The sequence below is a fragment of the Ovis aries genome, chromosome 6 (assembly GCF_016772045.2).
Source record: "Ovis aries strain OAR_USU_Benz2616 breed Rambouillet chromosome 6, ARS-UI_Ramb_v3.0, whole genome shotgun sequence".
In the NCBI taxonomy this organism is placed as follows: Eukaryota; Metazoa; Chordata; class Mammalia; order Artiodactyla; family Bovidae; genus Ovis; species Ovis aries.
In genome coordinates this window covers 4,684,629-4,711,114 of record NC_056059.1, presented here as the reverse complement: position 1 = coordinate 4,711,114, position 26,486 = coordinate 4,684,629, and the positions used below count along the sequence as shown (strand labels likewise).

General features: G+C 40.3%; 1 protein-coding gene across 2 annotated transcripts in view; it reads right to left on the bottom strand.

The window, feature by feature from the left end:
* Positions 1-582: 582 nt before the first annotated feature.
* The window catches only part of NDNF (neuron derived neurotrophic factor), a 48,692-nt gene continuing 22,788 nt past the window's right edge, over positions 583-26,486 (bottom strand). For both annotated transcript variants that reach the window (XM_042251108.2, XM_004009584.6), the window contains 3 exons: positions 18,248-18,436; positions 10,746-10,870; positions 583-9,069 (listed from right to left, as the gene is read on the bottom strand). In XM_042251108.2, coding sequence (XP_042107042.1) covers positions 7,676-9,069; positions 10,746-10,870; positions 18,248-18,436 — 1,708 coding nt within the window. In that variant the 3' untranslated portion in view covers positions 583-7,675. The remainder of the gene's footprint in view (positions 9,070-10,745; positions 10,871-18,247; positions 18,437-26,486) is intronic.

Genomic DNA, 26,486 nt, shown 5'->3' with positions numbered 1-26,486 from the left:
ATTCCTGGCAAAGCACAATCAGGAGTTCTCTCCCAAAGGCAGGAAGTGAGAATCACCCCTTCTCACGTTGGCGTTATTTATAGCCCTGGATCTGATAGTGGGCTGTGCTCCTTATCAGCTGTGTGATATCAGGGGAGTTACCTAACCTCTCTGACACCTGATTTCTTCATCAGTAAAATATGGAAAATATTGACCTCAGAAGATTGCCCTGTGGATTATCACATGACGACTCAGCTCAGGGCCTGGCGCATAGTAACGGCCCAGTAAATATCTCCCATGAGCAGAGCACTGAAATACATGCATTGCAATTGTAGTAGAGCTAGCTGGGGAAGTTGCTGTGCAGCACAAGGGGCTCAGCCTGGAGCTCTAAGGCGACCTAGAAGGGTGAGGTGGGGGCGGGGGCGGGAGAGAGGCTCTAGAGGGACGGAATGTGTGTACACTTAGAGCTGAGTCACGATGTTGTACCGAAGAAAGCAATACAACATTGCAAAGTAATTATTCTCCAATTAAAATTTTTTTAAAAAACTTATAACAAAAGAAAGAGAATATGTACAAAAGCCCAAACAACCACAGACAATTCTATATGCTAAAACACAAAATAAGGGTTTATTGGCCTCACGTTACAGACACATTTTCTCATATGTAAGCATTATAGCAAGTTCTGCATAATGAGATACAGAAGAAGACGCCAAGAGAAGTTGTGATACAGCATAAGACATCAGTAAGTGGAGAAATTCTACACAGGAAGAGGAACCTGGTGGTCCTTGTGTGTTATTTCTCTTCTGTCTCTAGCTCTTCATATTTATCCACGTCAAAGATAATTTGTTGATAAGTGTCCAGGCTAGCCTTTGAATACGTTTTAGCTTTCCTCATGTTTATGAATTTTCCCTTCCTTGTATTCTATAAGTTCACTAATAAGTGCTAGAGCTCACACCACACAGATGGAAATAGAAAGATGCATACATTTGGAGCCAGAGGTGTAGCCAGTTTTTATTCACTTCATGACCTTGAGCACATCATGTAATTTCTTTGTTCTTTGTCTGTTCAAGGAGAATACAATAATCTCTTCATCTCAGGGTTGTTATGGGGATTAAGTAATTTTATTTCACATGCCTGGCACTCAGTATGAGCTTAAAGGTTGTTAGTTTCCCTGCTTTTTCAAAAGGACTCTTAGAGATCATCACCTTTCTCGTTTGACAAATGAGAAAGCTTAAGACCACAGAAGTTAAAAAATCCCACACATCTGCAGTCCCATTTCTACACTCTTTCCAGTGCTGTCCTTTCTCTTATTAGCTTGTTTAAATTCAATAGAGAAGAGAAAACTCAGTGCAATCAAAAAGTATTCTTTTCCTCTTTTTAATATAGGTAAGCCACCAAGAGACTTTTAAAGTAGGAGTTAGTTTTATGAAAGGTAATAAGTCGTCTAAGAACTGTTCTAAATCCTCAGAGTTATTAAAAACAGAAGTTCTGTTCTTCCAAGATTTCCATAGCAGACGTAAGTATTCTGTGTGCTTTGGCACCAAGAACCCCAGCACTGAGTATTTATCTGCACATTTCAGCTCAGGCCTCCGGAATTTCTTGCCCATGGAATTGGCAGAGGAACCAGAGTTCCTTTTTCACAGCGGTCAAGTTTGTGCAGACACAGCTGTATTTGAAGTCCAGCTCTCTTCCACTAGTCAACAGAACTCGCACAAAATGCAGTTATTTAAATGTAAGTGTTGGGATCTTACTCTGCTTTCATATCTTTGTCATCTTTTTCCAAACCTGAAGATCACGCATGGATAAGCCAAGAGAACCCATGATCATGTGCATGACGGAAAAAGGCAAAACTGGGCAACCTGTAATTTAGCTCTTGGCCTCTTCATTTAAGGAAGAATGGCAAGCTTTATTCAGCAGGAAGGAGATATTCAATACTACCATTAAAAATAGCTAAAAGAGTCTGTTATTTCTTTAAAAACATGTTTTTAAAATAACATATTACCATAGTAAAATCGGTTGAATTTTGTTTTTTAAAAAATATGTGTATTAATTTGTCTCTTTCAGTTGTCTCAGTCGCCTCTTTACCAGTCTCAAGTCAAATTCTTATTCTGTTCAGAAGCACCAGGAAACCCTAACTGTCACTACAGCCACGTGTGGCTGCTGATACATGGAAACACAGCCACTGGAAATAGGCTGTATTTTTGACTACACCAGTTGCTCTTAGCAAATTGCTAACACAGAAAGCTATATCGGTTCTTATAACTCTTAATGGTCCAGCCACAATCCACTTATTTTAGTCATAGGGATCTAGAGAAGGGCACAAAATTGGTCAAATAAAGGCAGAGGCCTATGAGACATCGCTGTGGCTTTTGAGGGTAACAAACGGGTTCCCAAAACTGCTTGTTGCTTTGGCATTGGGGAACTTTTCCAGCCTGTATGGTAAAAGCAGCCATATGTTAACTTTCTTTACTAGGTCTAAGTTCATTTTATAGGAAGAGACAAGACTGAACAGTCAAACCTCTAACCCTGCTATGTATTAATTTACTTGGTTCTGTTTATCACAAATAATTTTTCTCAGAAGCAAAATCCTGTCCGAGTTATAACTAAATATGCACATTTAAGGGTCTTGTCAAGTATATCTTAAAATAATTGCTTTTGTTATTCTGTGCTGCCATATTTAAGCAATGTAGGAAGATTACACCAAGGGCTAACTATCAACAAGAAGTGAACATTTGCTCCTTTCCAAATTATGGTCATTTGATTGGCTATTAATCTTGGCAGTATTTACACATAGAGAGACTGGAAACATTTTGCTTCCTAAAGCTCACCAGTTTCTGACAATGATACTGGATTCAAAAACAAAACAATGCATTCATCTCTTCTCTTATTAATAGTTGTAAGATGGCTTTTTTTTTTTAAAAACTGTTCTATCTGGATCTCGTCACGCATAACAAGAACCCATGCGCTGTGACTTCTCTGTTTCACACCTTAGTCTCAATTTGTAAAATTATCTCAAATTCTGAAGTCTCGGGACATGTCCACATCCTGGGAGGCTGCTTGATGTGTTTCTCCTTCAAAATTTCTAGCCTGTAAGTTTCTAAAAGTTTCCAGAAAACCTTACACTTTTCTCAAAATTCTCTCCTGTAGGGCAATGGAATGAGGTGTTACACTCATTCTTGTTTCCGCTTTCGAAGGAATTCTTTCCAAGGACTCAAGTGTCTCACCTTGTACGACTCTCCTCCCCTCTAACACTTGATGCCACACCATCATTAGGATTTGAATAAAGACAATATAGAAACGTAACTAAGGCCTTGCACTGTTCAGTCTTGGAACCAACTATTTTCCCATGATGGTGATTGATAGCCTTCAATTTCTTTTATACTTTAAAAGAATATTAGAAAATATGTTTGGGAACACACGTAAGAATTAAAGATTTTTTAAAAAATTTAAAAAAAAAAGAAAAGAAAATATCTGAAAGAGGTATCAGGGTGGATATGAAAAGTCATTCTAAGTAACTTCATCTCTAAACTTTGATTACTAAACTTAGTTCTCAAAGATAGAGGAAGAGGAATGCAGATAAACAGAAACGAAGGACATCTTACCCAGATATACGATCAATCATTCCTAGCAAATAGTGCCATGTGATTTTAATAGAGTGGATGGTGATCTAAGTCAAATTTTCTAATGTCTGGTTCTGTGTTGGACAGAATCCAAATTCTTAATAAAATTAAGCTATGTTAGCTCTCTCTCTTTCCTTGATATCTCAGGTCAGTTAGAGAAAGAAAAATACAGAAAAACTATACTCTCTTCTGGAAGGCTTAACTGGTGGCTCACTGGTAAAGAATCCACCAGCTAATGCAGGAGATGTGGGTTGATCCCTGGGTTGGGAAGATCCCTTGGAGGAGGGCATGGCAACCCATTCCAGTATTGTTGCCTAGAAAATTCCATGGACAGCGGAGCCTGGCAGGCTACAGTCCATGAGTCGCAAAAAAGTCAAACATGACTTAGCAACTAAACAACAACATACTTCCCTTCACACTCCATTTCCTCTCTGCTCTCATCTCTGCCATTTCCCACCTTCAAAACAATAACAGAAACCCAAATCCCAAGCCACTGCATATTTTTCTGGCCAAAACTCTCTGGGAGAAATACAATGATGAGCGTGCCCTGATGTCTCCCAGGTCCCACAGACAGCTTCAAAGGACAGCTGAAATCTGGCCACTGTCACTTTGCTTGGTCCGGGGGGAGGACCCAAAGCAACTTCCCAGCTGACTTTGCCTTGATTGCACTCTAAGTGGGGGAGGACGTATATGGAGATGCTCCAAATGGCCTTGCTCCTCAAGTTAGACGCTAGCTTTATTCTGAAGCCAGTCAGTGCAGAGAGGCAAAGGCGTGTAGTCTGGGTAAGCTGTTGCACGCCTTGTGAAGACCTGCTTACAGTGCACCGCGTGATCATTAAACAGAGACTGCAGGGATCTGGGGTCTGGTCTCCGTTGGACCTCAACACCCTCATCTGCAAAATGAGAGCTGAACCAGATGATCTCTAAGAGTTGTTTCAGGTCAAACAGATTCCTTGAATTGTAGTCAAAACTTGTGCGTATGTGTTTTCATTGAAGATGAACTATTCAGAACCATTAAAACCTGTTTCAAACTCTAAAGTTCCTCTATGTAATTTTTTATTTGAAGTCACTCTTCATTTGGCTTTTCAGGATATAAAAATCATAACTTTTTCAAGTTTATTCTTAGTAACTAAAATGAGCAAAGTATATGTCCTTTCCAGCAGTAATCCTTTGATAAATGTTTTAAAAATTAATCTAAACATCGATTATAAAGTATTTTAACTAGGAAAATCACCGGCTATATACTTTTTAAAAATAGATTCTAAATAGTTTTAGGTTAAAACAATTGACTAATGATGTTACAGCCTCTGTTTGTGTGCACATGTAAACCTAGGTTAGAATACTTTGTCTCTAAAAGTACCAGTATTTTTTTTCTTACAAGTTTGAAGTAGTCAGTTAAGGTTACACACACATTCTTAAGGAAATTTGAAATGGTCTGTAAAAACGAATTGCTTTGAAATCATAAATGCGAAAAAATTTTTATTTCCTTTTGGAAAACTATTCTTAAATGACTTACCCCCCGCCCCAAGAATTGGTGATTTATATTCTAGTAAGCATTTTGGAGTCGAAGCAATTCTACCACTTACTTGTTTTGACTATGAGAAATTTCTTTTCATTTCTCTGGTCTTCAATTTATTTTTGAGCCTAAAAAATAAAGATACTGAACTTGAATGAAATATCCTCAAAGATCCCTTGTCCTCCATGACACTATGGCTGTCCTTCGGATTCTAAATGCCCTGTTCTCAATATAGCTATTCTGGAGCTTAATGGAAAAAAGATGGTGCTTTCATATTAGCTATGTTCTAGTTCTTTTATTAATTAAGAACAAATTTTTCTTTCTTGTCCTCAGTTCACCTGAATACTCCTAAAATCTAAACACATCAGGAAATAAGAGAGCTTTATTTTTAATAGGTTTCTCTTTTCCTTTATGAGTGAAAAAAGTTTCACAATGTGTATTTAATTTTCCAATAATTTTTAAAAGGCCAAATTTCACTGGGACCATGAAAGAATTTTCTGATATATCCAGACTATATAGAAACCACCATTCCAGTTGGCTGAAAAGTAAAGGCTTGGTTAAATTGACTTGGCCTGGTTCCCAGGCCTTTAGCAATATCTGAGAGTTAAGCCCATCACCTTCAGAAGCTACAATAACTCTTTGATTCACTGTAGTCCCATTTAGCACACTGCTTTATAATAACATATTTGTGAATAATATGAGAAAGCTGATTCTCCTTCCAAATGCACTGAATTTATAACCTAGGATAGACCATCTCTGAGACAGTGTCAGTTTTAAAGTTATTTCAAGGTGGTTAATTATGTAGCCATTGGGGATGTGTTCTTTCTTCCTTTTCAAAAGTTATTTCAGGTGCCAAACTGCTTCATACAAATATGGTACATTTTGTTTTGATACCTTAACACTCACGATTTAGAGGACACATTTTTAGGGGGGATATTCTCTGCTAAAGAGGTCTTTTCATAAAGACCACCACTTCTGCTCCCCAAGCCAGAGTGACTCTGTACTCCCCAGGAATGCTGCTCATGCATGCCCACCATGGGAAAGGCAGTCCAGCATGTGGGTGAGAGGTGCGGCTAAGGAGTACACCTGCCCCACTTGTAGTTACAGAAACATCTTGTAATTTAGAATCACAGAATTCTACAAAAGACAACGTCATATTATAGAAGGTATCCTAGAACATCATCTTATCCAAAGCTACCACACCTAATTATAAATAGGAAAGAGGGACAGTGGAAGGTAACAGGTGTACTTGAAGCCACACAGCCTGGTTGACTTAAACCCCAGACTCCTGTGACTCCTTCAAAGCTCTCATGACACCTCACGTGCAGAACCTGTGGAGAGTGAGACTATCTGAAACTGCTCCTTGCGCAGAATTTTTGATAAATGTTTCTATTATGATTTGCCCACATTTTACCTTATATCTAATCTAAATTACTTCTTAAAGATTCGTGAACAATCGAAGCTAAAAGTATGAGACCACTGATGTTACAAAACAGTAGCTTCTAGTTTTCTCATTACAGTCCTAATTGATGGTTGCTCTGCCGCTTCCACTAGAAATCAAAGCAGCTATTTTGCTAACATTCAAGCAGTTGGAAAATTTTGTCATATCCTAAAAGAGATGCTTATTTTTTAAATAGAGGTAATGTATTTCAGGTGACTAAGGAATACGTCCCGAGCTACAGCATTCGGGGCTTGTCCTTTTAAGTCCATTGGCGTGCTTTCAAGTCTCAACAGCTAGCTCCTATTCAAAATCAAAATACAAGCTGCAGTAACTCTCTAATGCCACAGTAAGTTTAGAGAGATGCAGCATGCCTTCTGTTAGAAAAAGGTCAAATCTGGTGCCAAATTACATAAAGGTGCAGTTTTGGGGACAGAATGGAAATTGAATACACCAAGATTGCTACTTGGGAAAATGATCAGTATATAATCTAATATCTTTAATTTTATATACATGAATATAATGTATGCCAACTTTGTACATGAGATACATATAGTATTTAAACATTTTACTCAACAGATAAGAATTTACAATAACAATATAACTGACTAAAGAGCTGTCCACTCAATATACTTAGATCTGCACTTTGACAGGAAAAGAATTGAATAGTTTACAATCATAGAAACACTGACATTTGAAACAAGACTTTATAAAATAATTTATATATATATATTTATATATATATATATCCTAGCATCTATTGAGAGGAATGATTTTCATTTGTGGCTGTGTGCAATGAATGGCATATTTTAAATTTTTAGGTAATAAAATAATTTAGAAGCAGTCCATGCAGTGGTCAAAGCAAGGGATGGCAGTTTCTTAAAGACGTCCTCTCTGACATCAGCGGACATCAGCCACACACGTGGTACCACTGGGGCACACTCGAACAAGTCTCCTCCAGCAATTAGTTACATAAAGTCCGATATACACCCGTTGATACCCTTCCTTCCGTAGTACAAGTATAGGTCACAACTTGTCTTAGCTGGGGGAGCAGTAGTCAGTTCCTGCTTAACGTGACTGTCTCTCCTGAAGTTCTACGTGATACATCTCCATACGAGGTGACTAACAGAACTTTCTGGTCTTCACCACTTTACTCTGATACTTCACCGAGTGCCCTCCATGGGCTGTGACATAAACATCCAGCAGGTAAGATTTTCCAGGCTGAAGGCCTTTAATTGTTTCTGTGGTCACTGCTTTTTGCAGGTTCTGACTGTGGAAATATTTACAGAGGACCTTCTCTGATTTCTTCCTCGTATCTGGGCCCAGGCATTGGTTTTGCTCTCGTTTCTTCTGGTCTTCATTGTAATTATCATCCACTTCCTTTTTGTAGATGCAAAACTTGTTCCTTTCCTGGGTGCCCAGCCAAGCCACCGTGACTGAAGAACAGGTGCGGAGCTTGTCGAAAGCTTTGATGCGCCTGTCTTCGGGAAGAGAGGGGAATGACTGCTTACTGGGCCGGGTGGTAGCCAGTATTTTCAGCATGGACGCGCCCTTCTTGTTTCCCTTCAGGCGGATGAGATATTTGGCTTTTGGTTTTCCTCTCAGCTGAAACTGCCGAATGCCTTCCACATTCTGAGACAAGAGGAGCTTCCCATCTCTTCTCACTTGGATTTGGACAGCGTCCAGACAAGAGTGAACGAAGAAGGTGACCTTCTGGTGAGACGGGACTGGGGCGAACCGGAGAAACTTGGCCCCCTTCCTTTTAACGAACACATCGGTGACCTTCCCGTCCTTCAGCTCCACCGTCTTCTGTCTGGCCTCCTCCTTGGTCCTGGCAAAGGTGCCCAGGTAAGCTGTGCTCATGTTGCTGTCGCTGTTAGCCACGAAGACGTCGAAGTAGTACTGCGTGTCGGGTTTCAGATCCGAGACCGTGAAGATGTTCTTGTTTCCTATGCAGACCTTCTGAACGTCCGCCTTGGGCCTGGCGTGAGCGTGCCGCCCTAATTTGGGGGAAGGCTTCGTCAGGAGGCTGCGCTCCTTAGCGGAGTTCTCCGAAGCAAACCCGAAGTGGGCGAAGTCGAAAGGGCTGAAGTCCAGGCCGGGTTTGGGGGCCGTCATGAAAGCGTCATCGGCGCTCAGCTTGGCCTCCACGGCGCAGAGGCTTTTAAAGTTGTGCTCCCTGCTGACGACCACGCAGTACTGAATGGGCTGCTTCAGCACCGAGGCGGTGGGGCTCGGCTTCCAGGCCAGGGTGACAGTGGTGCGTCCCAGGGACGTGACATCAACTCGCGGGTCGTAAGGCAGCTCAGGGTAGGGCTGGTCAGACTCTGGAGTTGTGGTGGCATACACTTTGAAATGCGTGTCTTTCTCTGTTGAAAGAAGCTCCAACTGATATAAACCAGATGGAGAACTAGAAGCTATGAAACACTCCACGTCGTTGCCTTTGTAGGAGAATAGCTCCGTGCCTTCCTCATTAATGATCTGCTGCTTCTGCTGATCTAGAGGCTCTGGATCACCTGCAAGACACAAAAGAGGCGCAGGCTACACGTCAGGACACGTGCACGACCTTAAATGGTGTTTGTACAACAATTCTATTTAGTTTTTATCCATTATAAAAAGAATACATGTTCCTGTAGAAAGTTGGGAGATACAAGAAGGTAAAAAGACTTTCCATTATTATATGATCCAGAGACAGTTCTTTATTAATAGTTTGATTTCTAGCAGGTTTTCTTCTACGTGTTTCATGCAATTGATACTATTCTATTTTTCTCTGTAACTTTACAACATTTATTATCATGTATATAGGTACATGAGAGGTATAGAGAAACCTCCCTTTTTTCTCATTTATTATTATATAATAGAAATAATACAGTTGGTTAACTTTTGAGCATTATAATAATGCTCTTATATATGTAAGGCTTTCTGATTTTAAATGATTTCTTCAGAATAGACTCCAATTAGTGGAATTTTTAGGTCAGAGACTGCAAATCTCTTAGAGACTAATCCCTACTGTCAAGCTGCTTACCAAAAAGATTCTACCAGTTTGCACTTGGATGGCTAGCCATTTCACTAATTTCACTTTTGTTTGTAGGACTGGACAGTCTCATTAGAGTTAGATTATAAACCACCAGTAAGAGGATATAATTTTCAATGTGTAGAACACTTGCCCAGGAGGAATGAAGGGAAAGCATTGAAACTAAAATGTTTTGCTTAATTTTGTTATCAGATATCACACAGATATCAGTGTGCACAGACGTGAGAGGACCCAGAAAATGACTGCATAGCCAGAGTGAAGTAGATCTTTTCCAACCGAGCACAGGTTGAGAGTGAGGTATGCAGAATTTCATAGTCCTGAACCATGTGATAAACACAGTCGTCACATGACGATTCCTTTTCTCTATCTGTCTCATCACTCCCCATATGCTCTTTCAATATTTTCCTAATTACAGTTCCCGCATCACTGTAAATATCCAGCTTGCTAACATCCTGTCACATCATCAGTCTCAAGCCTTACTTAAAGCTAGGATGCCTTTGCCCCTTAAGTGGGGGGTGGGGGTGAGGGTGGGGGTGCTGTGGGCAGCATCAACCCAGGGCCTCAGACAGACTCTACTCAGTTCTTTGTATCTCGTTATTTGCTTTCCATCATCTGAATCTTCCTTAAATGCCTAACTGACTCCTCCTTCTGACTTTCTTTTCATCCTGGACTTTCAGGCGGTGCTAAATGCTCTTCTGTTCTCTCTTCCTATCTACCCTTTACTCCCCAGAGATCAGATACTCTCCTCCTGGTTGCATATTAGAATCACCTATAGGGGCTTTTAACACACCAATGTCCAGATCACACACCAAGGCATTTAAATCACAACCTCTGAGGCAGGATCCAGCATCTAAAGCCCCACTGGTGATTCCAAGGTTCAGGCAGGACTGCAAACCACAGCCAGGGAAGCCAATCCGAACCTCTTGCCTTTCCCTGTACCTTCAGTCCCCACACCTGTCTCTCTTAATCTTTTTTTTTTTTTTTTTTTACCAAATCACAGTCATCTGATGTCATCCCCATTTCCCACACCTCCTTCCCCAATACCCAACTTCTATGCATCTATGCAGTTCTGTCTCATGAGGAGAAGGCTCTATGTCTCTTATCTTTCAGCCATCCATCCATCCAGAGGTCTGGGACCAGATCTGTCGGGGTACTCACCAGAGCCTTCCCCGCTTGCCTCCTCTGGCAGTTCCTGGAGGCTCAGCTTCCACTCTAAGGGCGCATCACAGGGCGTCACTGTGACGGACAATGGAGTGTTGTCCTCTTCAACCACAAAGAAATACCTGTGTGAGAGTGGACCACTTCAGACGGTGACAACTTACCCTCACACTGAACAACCAAGATTACTGGGAAAATCACTTGGTTTGTGTTCATTTAACAGAAAATCAAACTGGCTATCTGACACAAATCATGATATTTCAGCATTAACTGTGCAAGTCCATAGCCCAAAGTTCTGCAACCAGGTTTACCATCAACATGGTATGACATAATTAGATGTGGAACCAAAATGTGTTGATTGCGTGTTACTTGGGTTAAGAATAAACAATTAACCCAGTCTGGGGGTGTTATTTAGCCCAGGCCCTGCCAGTGCAGTGTAAGTCAGAACAAAGGAATTTCCAGGGACATTACCCTACAGGTACTGCATTTCCCATAAATTCAGTGATAAATTTATAAGATACAGAGGGTTCTCTAAGGCACTAAGTATTCCAAAAGATCATTTTTACAGCTATGTCCTCCTGGAATGCATGTTGATCTCTAGCAAAATAACAGTGTCTTCACATTTTTACATTGTTGATGTTGTTCAGTTGCTTAGTCGACCAATCATGTGCGACTCTTTGTGACCCCATGGACTGCAGCACGCCAGGCTCCCCTGTCCTTTACCATCTCCTAGAGTTTGCTCAAATTCATGTCCATTGAGTCAGTGATGCTTTCTAACATTCACTGCCGCCCGCGTCTTTTGCCTTCAATCTTTGCCAGCATCAGGGTCTTTTCCAATAAGCCAGCTCTTCACATCAGGTTTTTATGTTAGTGACTTTTATTCACAGCTTTACTATTCCTTATCTTTTTGGAGAGAGCTATCTAATCACCATTTGAGAAATATTTTTAAAAGGTAAAGATTACTGTGTTAGTCAGTGGAAAGACACATTTCTCTATCACTAAGATTTTCTGTTAATGTAAATAACCTAGTGATTTTAAAAGTTGAACTTCCCTGGTGACTCAGACGGTAAAGAATCTGCCTGCAGTGCAGGAGACTCAGGTTATAATCTCTCGGTTGGGAAGATTCTCTAGCTAGGGGAATGGCTACCCACTCCATTATTCTTGCCTGGAGAGTCCCATGGACAAGAGAAGCCTGGGGACTCCAGTCCATGGGGTCACAAAGAGTTGGACACAACTGAGCGTATCATAAGAGTTGAGTGATTTTAAAACAACATTTTGAAAGATTAAAGCATTCTGTTCTACACATTCTTCTTAGATTTTTTAAAATGACGGTTTCAAAAAAACTTTTTAGGGAGAATAAATATTACCTATGTATAACAATGCTATACTTCTTCCTCTGAATAATTTAGATGATTACGTTTATCTTTCAAAGCCTATAATCTTGCAAGGGAGGAAACAGGGGTTTCCTCACTGGTTACACCTCCTAGAGATGGTACCTCCTCAGTATCTCTTGCCTTTGCTTCTCTCCACATGCACCCCAACACCTTCTCCCGCCTGACCCCCACGTCCGTCTGCTCTGTCAGCCTCCTCTGTGGCTCCTCTCCCCTCCCTGATGTCTAGCCTGCCAGGTGAGCCAAGGACCTGTGCCGGAGCACTTTTCTGGCATGCTCATGCCCTGGGTGAGCTCACCCAGGCTCACAGCTTTAACCTCTTGTATGTTAATGGTCCCCCGATTTAAATTGTCACCTGAATTCTTTTCTTCTCATATAGTTGAATTGATGCACTTGTGGCTGCTCTGGGTCTCTGTGGCCGTGTGTGGTCTTTGCCTAGTTGCAGCACACTCTGCTGCGGAGCACCGGCTTCTCACTGAGGTGGAGTCTCCTGTTGCAGGGCACGGCCTTGAGCTTTGGCTCACTCGGGCTTTAGCAGTTGCAACTCCCAGGCTCTAAAGTGCTGGCTCTGTGGTGCGTGAGCTTAGCTGCTCCATGGCATGTGAAATTTTCCTGGAGCAGGGATCGAACACCTGTCTCCCGCATTGGCAGGCAGGTTCTTTGCCACTGAGCCACCAGGGAAGCTGCAGCCTGAATTCTTAACTAAGTTTTAGAAACAACTATTTTCTTGCTGAGTTTCCCTGGTGGCTCAGCTGGTAAAGAATCCGTCTGCAATGCAGGATATGCAAGTTCTATCCCTGGGTCAGGAAGATCCCCTGGAGAAGGAAATAGCAACCTGCTCCAGTATCCTTACCTGGAGAATTCCATGGACAGAGGAGCCTGGTGGGCTATAGTCCATGAGGTTGCAAAGAATAGGACACAACTTAGCAACCAAACCAAATCTTCTTGCCATTTCCCCTTAGATAATACTGAAAATTTCAAACTTAGGGTGTCTAATCCAAGCTTTTCATTCTCTCCCCCAATCAGCCTCTCTTACAGTCTGTCTCTTCTCAGTAAATGAGAACCCTAACCTTCCAGCTGCTCAGGAAAACATTTTAGGGTCATTCTTGATGTTTTCTTTCTCTTCCACTCCACATACACTGAATCAGCAGACATTTCTTGGCTTCGTCTTGAAAACATAGCGACTCCATCACTTTGTTCCACTTTCTCTGTTAACATCAGATCCAAGTCATCATTTTTTCTTTCTTGAGCACTGTAGTAGCCTTCTGAATGGTCTTATTTCTACTGTGAGCTCCTCAGTTTATTTACCTCCTTCCGGAAGGTGATAGATATCCTTGTAAGCCTAAATCTGAACACACTTGCTGCAAGCCCTCCAAGCGCTTGTTTCATTCAGAGTAAAAGCCGCAGAACTTGCCGTGATCTGGGTCCCCAACCAAACCTCTAAACTTGTCTCCTCCATCCTTTCCCTTCTTTACTCGGCTCCTTGCTCTCTTTGGAATATTTATGGCACACTATTGCCTCAGGGCCTCTTACTTGCTGTTCCTCCACCTGAGATGGGTGAGTTGGTCCGTAAACAAGTCTGAGTGCTGAAGAATTGATGCTTTTGAACTGTGGTGTTGGAAGAGACTCTTGAGAGTCCCTTGGACTAAAAGGAGATCAAAGCAGTCAATTCTAAAGGAAACCAACCCTGAATACTCACTGGACGGACCAATGCTGGAGATGAAGCTCCAATACTTTGGCCACCTGATGCAAAGAACTGACTGATTGGAAAAGACCATGATGATGGGAAAGATTGAGGGCAGGAGGCAATGGGGACAACAGAGAATGAGATGGTTGGATGATGTCATCAACCTGATGGACATGGGTTTGAGCAAACTCTGGAGATAGTGAGGGACAGGGAGGCCTGGTGTGCTGCAGTCCACGGGGTGGCAAAAAGTAGGACTCCACTGAGCCACTGAATAACCGCCACCTGAGATGCTCATCCTCTAGCTGTTGACCTTATTTGATCAGTCACTGCATCAGTTCCCTTCTCAAGCACTATCTCACCATAGGCCTCCTCTGACTCTTTATAGAAGATATTACCTTCCTGCTCATGAAGTTCTTCTCTTCATTTCTCTTCAAAGCACTTTTATCACTAGCTGATGTATTACATATGCCTTTCTTTACTTTTTTTTTTTTTAAATTTTCCACCTCTCCTGACTAGAATGCAAACTACAAGAGGGCAGAACATTTGGTTCAAAACTTAGGGAACAAAATAATTCTTCATAAATATTTGTTGAATTAATTAACGAATAGGTTTAGCTGTTTGCTTTTGGAAAAAAAGTGCTTAACTGGTCAGAGAGCCTGACATTCCTCAGTGGGGGGACCTCTGCCAGCGTCACTGCTGTGTCATCATCCCTTTTGCTTTCTGTGCTTGGACCACATAGAGCTTCTTTTGTTTTCCAGACTCAATCCCATCTTTGAGCCATTGGGATGTTTTCTCTGCCTGAAACACACCATTTAGTCCTTACTAATATATATGAAAAATAAATAGTTTTAATTGAAATATAGTTAATGTGCATGCCCTTACTCTCTGTTACTTCTTCACTTTCTTTTACTGGTGTGGCTCAGGTTCTTCACGTACTCTGAGTGTCCTACACTTTTCACTTGGGGCACCTGTTTAATTTGTGTAATGTTATTATTTGATTTATGTCATTTTCCCCACAAAGGCCCATTTAGGGTTCATTTTCCATGTCATTTTATTGCCAGCATTTAGCACAGATTTCTGCATGCAGAAGGTCTTGATAAACCTGTTTAATGAGTAAATTACTAAATGAATAAATAGAACAGAAGAATCATAACACCCACCTTATTCTAGCCTGAGGATACCTATGCTTAGAATCTACCTGAAGATACAAAATCTGAATGGAAATATATGCTCCCGCTACCCCTATGCAAAGATGAATTAGGAACTGGAGGGTGGAGTTAGGGCCGTAGGAGGACAAATAGAGTGAAGCCCCCTCTAAAAGTAAAAACGACTTGTTCAGAATGAAGATAGACAATCGTCCAGGCAAAATAACTAGATGATTGCATTGTTCACAGTATGGATTTTATGTACCTTAAGCATCCATAAAGATGGGTGCCAAATGGTTTAATTTTAAATTCAGTCAGATTTGGACAGTAGAGTTTTGTTCCTCTGGCCAGGTTGCATAGGTGATGTTAAGCACATAAACACAAGTGAACCTATCTACATTACAGAGAATTAGGTAAGACAAAATAATTTCTTTAGCATCATGTAATATAAAAGGTATTCAAAATTTTCTGCTTTTGTTTTTGATTTTTATGTGGGTAGCGGAGCTAATCCATGCTGAAACCCATGTGCAAGTTCATTTATTATCTTCTCTTCTCATTTCAGTCAAGAGAGTAGTTTGTTTCCCAAAGTAAGCAACTGTGTCTTAGTAACTTGAATACAGGCCATAAGCAACCAATAACAAAGAAAACAATGCCTGCATTCCACAAGGTAATCATTATACATATAAAACTTCAGGGAGTCCCTCTAAGTCAACATTTTCATATGGAAACACTTATGATTTAGGGATAAAAGATAATCTGAATAAACTTTAGCAATTTGACAAACATGTATTGTCTACCATGCACAGCACACTTGTGGAAGGGAGCTGCAATCAGAGATGATAGGATATGATTTACAAACTTCAGGTATTCACTGGCTAGGGAGAGAGGCTGAAATGTGATAAATATGCTCCAAATTATAATGCTGGAGTGAGGGTAAACACTCCATGAACCATTTAGACTCTGGAATTTATGTATAAACATAAGAATAATTAATGAGTTTGTTTTCTTTTGCTGTTCTCTGCTGCCAAACCTTATCTGGAATTTCATCTTTAGCTGTAATTTCAACAATGCCTGTGCGTATCTCCTGTCACATATTTTAGCTCTAGAAATGACTGTGGCTTCAACTCTTTAACTAGTGTCAGTTAACATTACATCCAAATGTAGATATCAAAGTCTCCAATCATTGTTTGTGGGGAAGAAAAGACCAAACGAATGAGCAAACTGAAAACACAGGGAGGAAAGGAGCATGTGATGTTCTGAAACGTCTTAGAATAAAAACATGGTGCTTGAAAGGAAAAAAATGTAATTTTAAGACAGCTCTTAAAACCAAAACTTATTTAATTTTTAAGAGACTGGAAGATCAAGGATAAACTACTTATTTGATTAAGTGATATGATTACATAATAAAGAATGTTGTCTTTTCAAGAATGCTGCAAAGTAGTGTACAAGTCCATATGGAAAATCAAAGAAATCGTTAAAGAGAAATTTGCATTCACTCAAATATTTCAAGAGACAAAAGGATATAAAAAGCAAAATGGTTTGGCATGAATTCAGCTGATATTTAAGACTAATTTGAATCATTAGAACTGCCTTCCCTGCCCTCCCCTGTTTACACAGACTAAATCTCTGTAAATACTAAGACATCAAGTTTTTTCAGTGTAATTATCCCTGCATTTTGTGCCTTTATTTATTCTTATGAATCTCCTTGAAAGAGCCATAATTATTTTATGTATTACTGACAAATCAGTTCCTAATCTATTACCTTCATTAAAATGAATAATTTCATTCAGGTGGTGCTGAAATGATACCCAAACAACAGGTCACATCAGTCACAAGTAAACTTATTATTTACTCTCATTCAGACTGTCCAGATGGCAACATGACTTTGCCACTCAGTAGAAGGGGAGAACCACCTTCCATTCTTAGTGTCAATCAAAACTGAAGTGACAAGAGAAAAATGCCCTAATGATTTGCTATACCTCAATCTTTGGAAAATGAATTGTTGATGATGACATATAGTATTAACCTTTGGAATACCAAGGCACCCCAAGTTAAAAGGAGTTGTTTTTGAAATATGATAAAGAGGAGTTTGGGCACTGCAAAATAAGTAACTTTAAATATATGTAGTTTATATGATATATATATATATATATATATGTATATATGTATGTATGTATGATCGTGAAGAAAGCTGAGCGCTGAAGAACTGATGCTTTTAAACTGTGGTGTTGGAGAAGACTCTTAAGGGTCCCTTGGACTGCAAGGAGATCCAACCAGTCCATTCTAAAGGAGGTCAGCCCTGGGTGTTCTTTGGAAGGAATGACGCTAAAGCTGAAACTCCAGTACTTTGGCCACCTCATGCGAAGAGTTGACTCATTGGTAAAGACTCTGATGCTGGGAGGGTTTGGGGGCAGGAGGAGAAGGGGATGACAGAGGATGAGATGGCTAGATGGCATCACCGACTCAATGGATGTGAGTCTGAGTGAACTCCAGGAGATGGTGATGGACAGGGAGGCCTGGTGTGCTGCGATTCATGGGGTCGCAAAGAGTTGGACACAACTGAGAGACTGAACTGAACTGAACTGATATGTAATTTTTAAAGGTCAAAGTATTTAGAAGCATGATATGAACTCACTTTGTTGATGTTGGCATGAAGATAAATGAGCTCATCACTGTTTAGTTTGATGCTTTCAAAACCCTATCATATTGATCAAAGAAATATCCTTATAAGACAATGCAAACCCTTGAAGAATCACATGTATTAAATAATTTCATTTATCCTCCAGAGTCATACTTAGAAATTTCCTACCACCCAGAAGAAAAGAAAATCTGCTCTCTCCACCCAAAAGATCACAATCAGTGAGAATCAAAGAGCTATCTGGTGACTAGAAGTGGCACTACCATTTTTTTTTTTTCCTTACTTAGAGAAAAACACACAATGCTATTCAGAGACTGGGCTTCCCTGGTGGCTCAGATGGTAAAGAATCTACCTGCAACGCAGGTTACCCAGGTTCGATCCCTGGGTCAGGAAAATTCCCTGGAGAAGGAAATAGCAACCCACTCCAGGATTCTTGCCTAGAGAATTCCATGGACAGAGGAGCCTGGCAGGCTATATAGTCCATGGGGTCACACAGACTTGGACTCGACTGAGCGACTAACACTTTCACTTTCATTCAGATACTGATTGCAAATAATCTAAGTAAGTCTAAAAGTTTACTTTCTTTTTTAGAGACACCCTTTCTGAGTTTATTGATAAAGGAAGTACTGCAGGGAGAATACCTTTTAGGTGTGTCTCTAAAGAGATAACTGCTAATTTCAGCTCCATCTGGAATTACTGATGAATCATGAAAAAATGCCTTGTCTCGAATTTGCATCTGAAAGAGTTCCTCATCTCGAGTAGGCAACTTCTGGGTCCTTGAGCTGAGTGGTAACAGCAGCCACAGCATACACCAGTGGAGAGGCACCATCCTGGGGCGACAAAAATAATTGCTTATGTTAATTCTACAGGCAAAACATTGGGCAATTTGCAAACTTTCTGATGGTTAACACTATTTTGGTTTCCACAGAAAGAACTGTATTATGTACTTTGGATACATACACATGAGCTTGAGGGCAACTTTGCTGGTTTGTTTTTCAAAGTATTTCATTGAGTTGATGATGAATTCACCAGAATTTCAGTTACTAAACAGATTTTGAAACAAAAGAACCCTTGGTGAATTAACTTTACTGGGTATTGAGACAGAAAATCTCCCCTTCAGTATGGCAGAAGCGGTCACTATAGATATCTCCATACAACTGTCTCAAAGCTTGAAATTTGACATAAATCACAGAGACCCATTGAGAACCAGAAAATTACCACTGCATGGTTATTTTTATTCTTCCTTAAAATGTGACTAAGGATCCTACATATATAGAAATATTCTTAGTCTGCAAATCAAATTTTCATAAATCAGAGATTTTAAGACATTGTAAGTTTAATTTTCTTATAGGTGAAACAATTTGTCCAAAATCACAAGGGGAGCTATTTGCCAGTGTCTGGTATTACAGATTTACCAGACTCTTAAACACAACATTTATATATAAACCTTCACCATATTAAAAAGCAGGCTTGGATTCCCACTTTAAATCAAGAAAGACCATTGGAAAGTTCTGTAGTTAGGTCAGCTGCCTTAATCTCCAGCAGAGTTATGTATTTACCATCCCAGTCTAGTGTTTTCCTTGAGTTGCATTTTGGCATTAATCACTGACTTTCCATTAAAAAACATAAACAGTCGTGGATCACCCTCTAGGGCACCTTGCTGGAGGGGCGTTTTCAAGGACACCACCTTCTGTGTGCCCTTCTCCCAACAGGAAGCTTCCGGCAGGTGAGCTTCTTTTCACGTCAAGTGCTCGTGAAAGGCTTTGCTTTCTTTGAGGATTTGGTGCCAGTTTTCCTCAGAAAAAACCTCTGAAAGGAGTTGTTTTCCCTTATCTCTTTGACAACATACATCAGCGAATTCAAGCATTAGGGAAATATATTGTTTTTACATTGAAGTACTTTAAATAGTGCGAGAGTCAAATGCAAATATTTGCGATAATTTGAGATGATTTGAATGCCAGTTTTGTTTCTAAAAGGCCACTGCTATAGCTATGAGGTCACTTCTACTTAAACCATCACTTGACTTTAATTTTATCCTTCTTTGAGGGCTACCAAAAATATATGCATACAACTGAACATATTTTTTTGAGGGGAATATGCTTTTCTTTTCTTTTTTTTTAAATAAGAGTTTGAGAAGTAATTTTCCCAGTGAGCTTGCTTGCTCAGAAAGTTCATGTAACTTGCTTTTTCAAAAGTCGTTATCTATCATTGGTCTGCAATTTTCCATATAAAATATCTGCAGTATTTAAGAGTTATTGTGTGCAAAATATGCAGGCATCCCTGGTGGCTCAGAGGGAAAGAATCCGCTGGCAATGCAGAAGATGTGGGTTTGATCCTTGGGTCGGGGAGATCCCCTGGACAAGGAAATGGCAAACCACTCCAATATTCTTGCCTGGAAAATCCTATGGACAGAGGAGCCTCGCAGGCTGCAGTTCATAGGGTCACAAAGAGTTGGTCAGATATGACTGAGCATACCCGCCTGCATGTGCAAAACACAGTCTTAAGTCCATTAACTGCACTAGTGCATTTAATCTGCGCAGTAACCTTATGAAGTATGTACTAGCCTTATCTAAGAACAAACCTCCTTTAACATAAGCAGAGAAAGGATACAAACCCAGGAGAATCTGACTGCAAAGCCCAAACATTTATCCTTTATAATCTCTCTCAAGAAAGCAATAGAGGTTCTTATTTCCCATCCTTATTTCTCAATTGTATTGAGATTGAATGACCGAATGTTAAGAAAGTTGGCTTTTTGGTCTCAGCTCCTAATTAGAACTGTAATCTTAGGCAATTCACTTCACATTCTGGACCTCAATTTTATGAATGGTTTGGATGGAAGGTTTTACTAAAATCTGAAAATGGACAACGACTGAGCACTAAAATCCTCTTCCCAAATAGCTGGCAGATTCTCTGGTGGCTCAGACGGTGAAGAGTCTGCCTGTAATGTGGGAGACTGGGGTTTAATCCCTGGGTTGGGAAGATCCCCTGGGGAAGGAAATGGCAACCCACTCCAGTAATCTTGCCTGGAGAATCCCATGGACGGAGGAGCCTGGTCAACTACAGTCCATGGGTCATAAAGAGTCGGACACAGCTGAGTGGCATCACTTTCACTTTAGGAATAAAAGCAGCCCTCTTTAAGTTTCATTAAATAATCTGTCTCTTAGATACCCAGCTGACTGTCAAGGAGGGGAGCCCAAGTGTGGCTGGAGGTGTTAATGGGAGCTCACGTGACTTACTTAGACAAACGTTTTATCTATAAGAGATGGCTTGGCAGATCAAAATCAAAACTCAGTGAACCTATTCCAAATAAGTAGGGACATGGTAGAGAAAACTGAATGGAACCTCCACTCATGACACCTAATCCCTCCCCTTCTGATGCCCTTTGTCCGGTAGCTAACAGAAATGCAAAATCCAAATGGGATTTGATAAGCTGCTCCTGTAAAAGAGGTGGCAAAGATAAAGAACCTGATAAACAACCCGCCTGCCAATGCAGGAGACATAAGAGACATGGGTTTGATCCCTGGGTCAGCAAGATCCCCTGAAGGAGGGCCTGGCACCCCACTCCAGTATTCTTGCCTGGAGAATCTCAGGGACAGAGGAGCCTGGCGGGCTACAGTCCACAGGGTCACAAAGAGTTGGACATGACTGAAGTGATTTAGCACACACCCTGTAAAGAAGTACTCATTATTTCAACAAAAGAAAACTTATTCAGTTTACTTTGTAGCGGCATTTCTGGAACTTTAGCAGAGGAGTCCAGATAACAAGATACATCTCTTTAGAAATGGTTAGAGTTTGACTTTCCATATTTATTAGGAATGGAGAGCCAACATGCCAGGGAAGCACTTATGAGTGAGATACTCAGGCGTATTTGCCCTAGAACCACTCAAGGGCAGCCTTCCCTCCTCAGCCCTGTATTTGCCCTGAAAGCTGTCAACTGCACACAACTGAGCAGGACAAGCTGCCCAATGCCCCAGGATATCTGGGATATTTAGGTCAGCCCCAGGGTTAGAGGGCTAGCTGGTTATGACTGGTGGGAATTTTTCCAGCATCCTCAGCTTCCCATGGAGGAACTTTCTCTTATTAAATCAGCTAATTGTAAGAGAAGAATTTTAAATTAATAAGAAAAATATTAATAAATTTTGCTATGTATGTGATGCATGCCAGGCACTCTTCTAAGTGCTCTACATCTATTATCTCATATAATGTTAGCAACAGCCCTATGGTGTAGGCAATATTATTTATCTCTCCTCAAACATAATCAAACTGAGGCTTGGACGAGTATGATCACATAGTGACTACAACATGGTATGAGGAATGTAAAGTCTCAGGAGTGACTTTAAAAGTGTGGTAAATATGATTATTACACATTCCTCAGCATCAGCTACTTCGTGATGTAATGCTAGGTAAAGTGAACAACTTCAGATGATAGGCTTATGCAGAGGAAGTGTTAAAGACAGTTATCCATGGGACTCTGTACTTGTCTGTGCATAGGTGGGAAGCAGAAGAATTGACTGCTTTTGTTCCAGATTACCATCTTTTCAAGGATGTTTGTGAGAGCAGGCGTGATTATTACCCGTTATAAAAACCCGAGTTCGCTAAGCTCAGGGCTGCTCTCTTGTAATAATCCCCACTGTAGGTACCGGTGCCACAGGTCCCCTTTGCATCATCCTGTGAGCTTCAGGGGTCAGGGGGCAAGTGGCAGAAAATGGTACTTCTGTGGATCTGTGGCTCCTGCTGTTGCTCTGAGTAATGAAGCCCTTTGTTACTGACCCAGGAGCCTCATGGCATCTCGCATCCATGAAATGACGGCAGGCTAACTCGATAGCTTGCAAGGAGGGCAAAATCTCAAACACGTTACAGGTCTTGACCCCAAGCGTTTACTTGTTAAGTCATTACTTTACTGGCTTGTTGACTTTACTGGCTCAGGTAGACATTTTTATTTAGATAATCACCAACAGAGAATAGACTAAACTTTATCTTTTGCTTTCTTTATACAAATATCATATTTCCACAGCTTAAATTTTATCAGGCCACATTTTCTGTTTCTGAAACAGTTTCAACTGTTTTAATTGGTACATCAGTTATGGGCAAAACAGACACTTTTCAGAAAAGTGTTTAAAATTAGTATGTTCCCTTTTATTTTTATTGTATTTACAGGAGAAGATGGGTGTTAACTGAACCTATTGTGGTTATCATTTCACAAGGTATGTAAATCAAACCATCCCGCTGTATGCCTTAAACTTACACAGGGATGTATGTCAATCACTCTTGAACAAAACTGGAAAAAAGTTAGAATGATTCTCCAAACACTGGAATTTATATCTATAGGATTATTGTTTTCAGAATGTTATCTAATCACATTTGTCTACTTCTGGGAAAAAAAAATATTCAGTTATTAGGGAAATCCAATAATTTGTTCAATTTGATCAGGTTATGGGCAGAATTTTTCTAACAAAATGTATTTAAAAGAAGCATTGAATATAGTTAATCAAAAAACTATTATGCAGACATATTGTGCATATTTTTATAATTTATATTCACTGATTGAAGTTTAAAGCTTTATGTAAGCGTTGTTTAAAGGATGAAATTTTATAGAATTTTTTTCTCTACCAAAAAAAGTTCTTAAATATTCAACTTAAGAATTAGTCACTTTAAATAAGTAAGAGAAAATACATTCTTAAGAATAAGCCGTGGGTAAGCCAGTACTTTGGCCACGTCATGTGAAGAGTTGACTCATTGGAAAAGACTGATGCTGGGAGGGAGTCGGGGCAGGAGGAGAAGGGGACGGCAGAGGATGAGATGGCTGGATGGCATCACTGACTCAATGGATGTGAGTCTGAGTGAACTCCGGGAGTTGGTGATGGACAGGGAGGCCTGGCGTGCTGCAATTCTTGGGGTTGCAAAGAGTCGGACACGACTGAGCAACTGAACTGAACTGAACTGAACTGAAGCCAGTCTATAACAGACTTTTCTTCTAAGATTGCAAAAGTGCCCTCTAATGGCATAACTATTTCTTTCATTTCTTTGTGTTCCTTCTAGGTACCTAGAGCTCATCTAGGTTTAAAGTTTAATGTAAATAATATTTCTCAGAATTTCTCTTTCAGAATTATTACTTCTGTAATGGGTAATATGGTGGATAATCCAGGAAATGTGTCTGCACATCAGGAAATCTTGCTGTGTTTCTACAACCAAAGGTCTAGTTCCAACAGAAGTAGAACATTGCTAAGATGGTTCCAAGTGTTTTTATTTTGCTGGACAGAGTGATCAACTTGGTTGCACAATGAGCTCAGCCCAGAAAAACTAAGTGGTATTATCCTATTAAACTGAGAAGATTGACTTCAACTGTTTCAGTTGTAAAGTTCTGATGAATCAGGTACATGGATGTTAATCCAAAACTCTGAGATTGTTGTTTGGTCAGAGGCTTTCTCCATATTTGGCACACACCTTCCTATCTTACCTAGGCTGAGGCTGACCTAATGATTTTATATACCTCAGTCTCTAACCTAGATTACTATAATTTAGATATTGGAGATGAGAAACAGTTTTATCCTTTGAAGTCCCAATGCATCCTAGAATTAAAGAAATTATTTTTGAAATATATTTGTTCAATGAGATGCATCATGTATTCTATACTTAGAAATACATAGAAAGGAAGACAGAGGTTTGGACACTGAAAAATAAATAACTTTAAATGTTATTAGTTTATAGGATACATATACACACAGAGTTAAGGAAAATAATTCAGACACATATGAATCCCATTAGTTGATGCTGTGGGGTGTGTGTGTCTGTGTGTGTGTGCGCCCCGCACGCACGCTAAGTCGCTTCAGTCGTGTCCAGCTCTTTGCGATCCTACGGACCACAGCCCACCAGGCTCCTCTTACCTGGGATTCTCCAGGTAAGAACACTGGAGTGGGTTGTCACTCCCTCCTCCAGGGGGTCTTCCTGACCCAGGGATCGAGCTGCGTCCCTTAGCTCTCCCTCTCCTGCATTGACACATGGGTTCTTTACTGTCAAAGTTGATGTTAGAGTAAATGAGCAGAGGTTCTAAAAGAAGCACCTTGTATACACAACATTTTACTCCTATATTTGCTGCCCCCTCTCTGGAACGTGACTGAGCACCACTGCTCTAGGAGGATGGAGAGGGACTGCTTTAAATGTCTGAGGACGGGATGACTGGAGCTGCTTCACCCACTTGCTCTCCCACCTTCTCTGCTGGGCTCTCTGCTGCCGGCCCTAGAGAGGGAAAGTGGACAGTGGACCACAGAAGATGAACTGAGGACTAGTTTTAAAGAAAATGCCAGTGAAGAGATGGGAAGCATTTGTATTATTCTAAAAGAGGTAGGGAGTGGAGCAGCTGACGGATAACTGAAGACGCAGAAAGAATTCTAAGACTTTATTTTTGGCATTAACTTGAACTTTTTACTCTTTAGGGCTTTCAGTATAGTTAAAAGAAATAGTCAAATTGACCTGGCATATCCTTTCCCAAAACACCTTGAGAACTGTAAAATGGTCATGTGGTAAGCAAGAAAAAAAAATTTAAGGGACCTTGAACAATTTATCAATGTACTAACTAAAAACCCAGGATGACCCTGGTCACCACAAAAAAACCACAATAGGCCTAAAAGCAAATAGTATGTTCCCCAGGGAGTCAGTAGCAGCTCCTCCATTGTCATTTTGCAAAATTTATCTCCAATTACATAGTCAACTTGGTTAACCCACTGATTCACTTAGTGAAAATGAAAAGGTACAATTGGAAATGGTGTAAACAAGGATAATAAGTAAATAAGTCTGGTTAATTATTTTTACTTCTTTGAAATATGTATTAAATGCATTTAACCACAAATCCTAATTGAGAATCTTGTCTTAGGAGTAGAGAGATATTTCAAACCACTAAAAAGCTTCCATTTCATATTTATAGACTGCTTTTTTTTTTTAGACTGCTGTTTAGTTACATTATCTTACTAATGTAATAAATTTTCAAGTCTGGTAAATAAAACATTCTTTCAGGTTTTCATGGAACTTTCCGAGGCTTTCTGAATAGAAGATGTCATACAAATTAAGGTATCGTGACCTTTCCCATTTTTGTGGATTCCTCAGAACAGCAGCGACAGCTCTACCTGCCTAGGAGAAACATGATAAAAGCAAGTTCCTCCATCACCTTCCCACCAACGAAGGTCCTGCAAATTCCCGTAGAACATGTGAACATAGTTGTAAAAAATGTCATCAAGCTCTTATAGACATTACATGGTATAAAACGTAACAAGATCAGAGTCATCAGGATAAATAGGCCACATGTAGTACACAATCAGTCATCGAGTCATTAAGATTCACTTAAAAACTATCCAATGTGCCCAACCATGTGTCTGCCACAAACATGAAATAAATTCACAATGACCAAAAAGAAGGATGGGCATTCTGAATTTACTTGAGACAAATGCATCTGGAATAAATGAAATCTAATGTTTAATTACAGAGACTGGAAAGTGCATGATTATAATTTAGTGAGGATAATTTTAAGGAAAGGTCTGCCACAGAGATTTCTGTTCTGTTCTTTTCCTTTTTAAGTGCAAACATTTAGTCTTTTAACTTCTATTTTTAAACTCGAGGGCATTTGTTTTTGTTTGAATCATCCATGCCACATCTGATAATAAATCTGGAGCATCTGATCTAGCTGTAAAGAAAAAAAAATGTAGCTTTGGTCAGGGGAATGGCCCCCCATATCTGCCAGGATCTGCTCTGTGAGCAAGGAGGGGTGGGTTGTGGTGGGGCGGGGGGCGGTGCTCTGTTTTTGCACTTTGACAAAGTAAAATGCCCATCCTTGATCTACAGACTCCCTCAAGGCAGAAAAAAAAAAAAAGGAAAAAAACCCCACTGATT